We start from the raw sequence: 5,102 nt of genomic DNA, 5'->3' as shown, positions 1-5,102 counted from the left end.
CCATAGGAATGCATGGGATGCTTATTTTTCGCGTTTTCGCGGCAAAATCGCGCGATTAAAACCGCCGCGGAAACGCGAAAAAAACGCCACGTGTGAACTCAGCCTAAAGGGTGAAACGCTGTGGTGAAAGTGCTTAGGGCAGCCACAGCGGAGAAGAGCCATAGAGGACGCCACAAACGGTGACAAACTACTATAAGAAGAGAAGGTACCCGGGTCTGTGTGTAAAAGTGAACTGTGGACTCATCCTGTGATGAAGTACGGTGGTCGTCCAAAAAGCGGCCAATAAATTCTGAACTGTTGGACACAACCCTTTTCACAGTCTCATGTCTGCCGGCGCCACGAAGTGGGTCACCCCCCAGTCCTGTTGGATCAGCACCACCTTATCGCCTCCCTCAGCCCGACCCTACATGTATATAGTGTGCATGTATGTTATTTATACTGTATATATGGAATTGTATACATGGAGATATGTCTACACATGGTTTGCAGATCTTGCTTGTCTCATTTTAGTCAGCACTTACCTCCAACAGTCCCTTTTGTGTTTTTTTTCTTTTCTGTGTGCTTTGTCTTGCTTAGGCTAGTTTCACATTAGCGTTTTTTTGCGCAGCGCATCGTGCGCATAAAAAACGCAAAGAAAAACGCAAAACAAACGTGCGTTTTTTTTCGTCATGCGCACGCTGATGCGTCAAAATAGCGCAGCGTTACTTGCGTTTTACATGCGTTTTTGCATGCGGTTGCGTTTTTTATGCGCATGCGTTTTTAGGTGTGACATTTCACAATAGAAAAATCCTTGAACACCAATGGGTCACCAGTGGGCGTGTGTCATTGGAATGTTTTATAGACCCTGTACTGCTGAATTCATCAGATTTTGCTGCTGTTTCCGGTGTCAAGATGGACCTGCGTCTGGATAATTTCCGCTTCAAGCTGGATCTTGACATCGCGCTGTCTCAGGCGTATGCCTTTTGTTGCCAGCAAGAAAGGGAGAGGGAGAGACAGCAGAGATGGCAGCGGCGTCGGTTTTGGAGGCATCCAATCATCGAACTCCGGCCAAGCCGTGGAGCATATCACACGCTGTACAGCGAGCTCCAGGAAAACCCGGAGAAATTTGTTGACTATACACGGATGTCCCAGGAAAGCTTCCTTGACTTGCTGGGTATGGTTGAAGGAAACATCCGGAGACGGGACACTCAGCTCCGGCGTGCCATTCCTCCCGAAGAAAGGCTCCTTGTCACCTTACGGTATGTATGTTGTTATGTTTGCATAATTTTTTTGGCTTTTTCCATTTTTTTTTTTTTTTTTTTTTTGGTCCAAAAAATTAGGTTTTTTTTTGGCTATTGAATTTTAACATTATTTTTGGGAAATTGCTTTTTTGCATAATGGTTTTTCTTCTGTCATGTACTAATCCCAAGCCTTTATAAAATGTTTTTTTGCTATGTTGTATTAAAAAAAATGCAAAATAGTTAGGCCATGTACTTTTTTATTTTCAGTGTTTTTAGTAATACCCAAGACAGAAATATAATTATTTTTTCTTTTTATGTTTGGCAGGTTCCTGGCAACTGGAGAGAGTCTTTCATCCCTGCATTTCCAGTACCGGCTGGGAATCTCTACTTTATCCGGGATTGTTGCCGACACCTGCAGGGCTCTGTGGGATGTTCTGTGTCCGGAGTTTCTGCCATTGCCCACTGCTGAAAAGTGGCTTCAAATATCGGAGAAATTCTGGGCAGTCTGCAGTTTCCCGAACTGCCTAGGAGCGGTGGACGGGAAGCACATCCGCATCACAAAACCCGCAAGAAGTGGCTCCGAGTACTACAACTACAAGAAGTACTTTTCCACAGTCCTAATGGCCATTGCGGATGCAGACTGCCGGTTTGTGGCGGTGGACATAGGGGCATTCGGACGGGGCAACGATTCACAGACTTTTAAGAACTCTGATATGGGCTGGAGGTTGTACGGCAACCATTTCAATTTTCCACTGGCACGGCCTCTTCCCCAAACCCAAACTCCACCACTGCCATTTGTAGTGGTTGGGGATGAGGCATTTCAGATGTGCCCAAACCTGCTGAAGCCGTACTCCAGCCGTGACTTGGACCACCGCAAGAAAATTTTCAACTACAGGCTTACGAGGGCTCGCAGGACTGTAGAGTGCGCCTTTGGCATTCTAGTGTCCAGATGGCGAATTCTCAGCACCGCCATCAATCTCAAAATGGAAACAGTGGATGAGGTGGTGAAGGCATGCGTGGTTCTGCACAATTTTGTTATGGCAAAGGAGCGGCCGAACTTTGACATGGATGAGCCTGCTGCCAACCCTTTGCCAGATTTTACTCAGCACCCTCTTCGGTCCTCAGTCGAAGTTGCCCAAATGAGGGACCAATTTGCAGACTTCTTTTTATCCGATGTTGGTCGTGTAGCATGGCAGGATCAAATGGTTTAATAGTTTTGTTGTTTGTTAAAAATAAAATACATGGTTTTTTATACCTGTACCCAGTGTACTGTGTCTTAATAAACTCCACTACTCACCTGCCCAGGTTAAAGTGAAGAAAGGGAAACCACCATACAAAAAAAAATATATATATTTATATATGTCCTGGAGGCTGTGGACTGGCTGGAGCTGGGGGACCGCCTGGCGCTTGTGGACCGCCTGCCAGGATCTTGTTCCTGCTGTGGCATGCTGGTGGTGGTGGATGTCCTGGCAGGGGCCGTAAATATTGAATGCGGGTCCCCCAGCTGATGCTGCTCCGAGGTGGTGGTGCTGGTGGTGGTGGCGGTCCATGCAGGCATGGTGGCTGTGGCGGTCCATACCGGGGTGGTCCTCCCGCTGGTGGTGGTGGTGGCGGCGCTACAGGCAGGGGTGGTGACGACGGGCCATCCAGTGGTGGTGGCGGCAGCAGTGGTGGGCCAGGCAGGAGCAGCGCTTGGCATGGTGTTGGCGGGTAAGTGTCCAGCTGCACTCGGACTTGGGGCGGTATATTGGTGTCCGGCGAGGCTTGGAAGTGTGGTGGCTGTGCAGTGATATGCAGCAGAAGTAGGTAATGCTGTAAAACGAGTCAGGGGTGGCACCGGTGGAAATGCCACCGCTGACTGCTGCATAATCCTACTCTGCTGCATAGCCTGCATAAAAGCATTGTTGCAGGCCTGCATGACAGTCAACTGGAGGTCAGGGGTAAGGTGTTCCGCCGTGTCCCGAGCTATTTGGGTATAAAAATGATGCGCTGGTCTGGCGAGGTCGACTTCCAGGCGCTCAAGGCGACCCTCGATAGACTTGTAGCGTTGGTCCAAAAGGAGGAAACCACTCTCAAGTCTATCGGAGAGTGCCTTGAGGCTACTCTGAAAGACTGAGCTCAATTCAACGAACTCGGGCATGAGAGGCCTGTCCGAGGTCCTCTGCCGCTGCTGGCGGAAAGTGCCCGCAAAACCAGTGGCAGAGACCTGGGACAGGGGAACACCTGAGCGACCAGCTTCCTGGTCTCCAGATGACTGTGGTGCAGACCTGCAAGGTGCTTCCTCGCTGATGGATGGCTGGGAGGGGTCCGGGGCAGCTTGATGAAGGACCGCTTCGGGCCCAGGTTGCAGGGTGCTGCTCCAGGTGCTGTGAAAAGAAAAGAAAGAAATTACTACCATAAATTAACAATCGCCAACTCCTGTGGAATAGAAAAGCACAGAATAAAACACAATACAACTAGAAAATACTTACGTTCGGGAGGCAAGGACCGGTCTTAAAAATGCCAAGGCACGATGGTATCTGTACTTCGTGCCGGTCCTTGCCGCAGCACCACTGCGAACCTGATTCTCCTGACGGATATCCCTGTTGAAGCGGTCCTTCATCGAGCGCCAACGGGTTCTGACTTTGTTCACTGTGGTGGAAAAAAAAAAAAAAGAAAAAATGTAAGACTATGCACTGGAGGCTGTGATCATCCAACTGTGTGTGATGATAGAAACTCCATGGAGTTAATAGCATCACACACAGTTGGGTGATCCCGGCCAAGATCACTGCTGCATCACACTGCATTTAAATACTTACGAAAATCCTTGCGGACCCGGGGAGAGGCGTGGTCCCAGCCATCCATCAGCGATGCGGCCACCTCGTTCCAGAGCCGCCGGATCACCACGTTGTCCGAGTGCAGTTGGTGACGGGTGTCCCACAACGGGACTCGCTCCTGGACTAGACGAATGAGCTCGTCGTTGTCCAGGGCGAGGTCCTCCCCCCGCTGTGGAGCCTAGAAAAGAAAGACAAACATTAATCTTTGAAAGATTTTAAAATAAAAAATCTCGAAAACTAGCTGAAGAGCCCGGCGCTGCCCGGGCATAGTAACTAACTGTGGTTAGTTATAGAAAATTATAATTATCCTCCATCCCATAGTCCCGTGCCCATATACCATCATACATATCCTCCATCCCATAGTCCTGTGCCCATATACCCATCATACATATTCGCCATCCCATAGTCCTGTGCCCATATAACCATCATACATATTCGCCATCCCATAGTCCTGTGCCCATATACCCATCATACATATTCGCCATCCCATAGTCCTGTGCCCATATACCCGTCATACATATCCTCCATCCCATAGTCCCGTGCCCATATACCATCATACATATCCTCCATCCCATAGTCCCATGCCCATATACCCATCATATATATCCTCCATCCCATAGTCCCGTGCCCATATACCATCATACATATCCGCCATCCCATAGTCCCGTGCCCATATACCCAAACAAACATACACACACACACACACACACACACACACACATATACACATACACACATACATACTTTGAGCTTTAGATATTGATACACAAGCCATGAAAAAAATTTTTGTTTTAAATGCAAAAAAAAGCAACAAACATCGAAAAAAACAACCATGAAAATTTAAAAAAAAAACTTTAAAAAATACCAAAAAAAAAAAAATAAAGATAAACCAGCCTAGAAAATAAGTAAAAAAAAAAAAAACAGTCCGTCTGTACTTACATCACGTCTTCCCGCCCGCACTTGGCCTTGCTGCTCCTGCCGTTCCTCCGGTGGTGGTGGCGTGATGGAGGATGAGGTCTGAAAATTAAACCAAAAAAATTAACCACATGTGTTTATTTTTTCCAAT

The 5,102-nt window shown here is 47.9% G+C and overlaps 1 protein-coding gene across 1 annotated transcript; it reads right to left on the bottom strand.

The window, feature by feature from the left end:
* Window positions 1–2,526: 2,526 nt before the first annotated feature.
* LOC141049082 (uncharacterized) lies at window positions 2,527–4,718 on the bottom strand. The gene is made up of 3 exons (XM_073545230.1): window positions 4,019–4,718; window positions 3,692–3,851; window positions 2,527–3,586 (listed from the first exon to the last, which is right to left on the bottom strand). The coding sequence occupies exons 1-3, from the start codon at window positions 4,062–4,064 to the stop codon at window positions 2,527–2,529; spliced, it is 1,266 nt and encodes a 421-aa protein (XP_073401331.1). The 5' UTR covers window positions 4,065–4,718.
* Between the last annotated feature and the right edge of the window lie 384 nt (window positions 4,719–5,102).

Source organism: Dendrobates tinctorius, unplaced genomic scaffold, assembly GCF_039654945.1.
Source record: "Dendrobates tinctorius isolate UK_male_01 unplaced genomic scaffold, ASM3965494v1 ptg000143l, whole genome shotgun sequence".
Taxonomy (NCBI): domain Eukaryota; kingdom Metazoa; phylum Chordata; class Amphibia; order Anura; family Dendrobatidae; genus Dendrobates; species Dendrobates tinctorius.
This window is presented reverse-complemented; position numbering and strand designations above follow the sequence as displayed.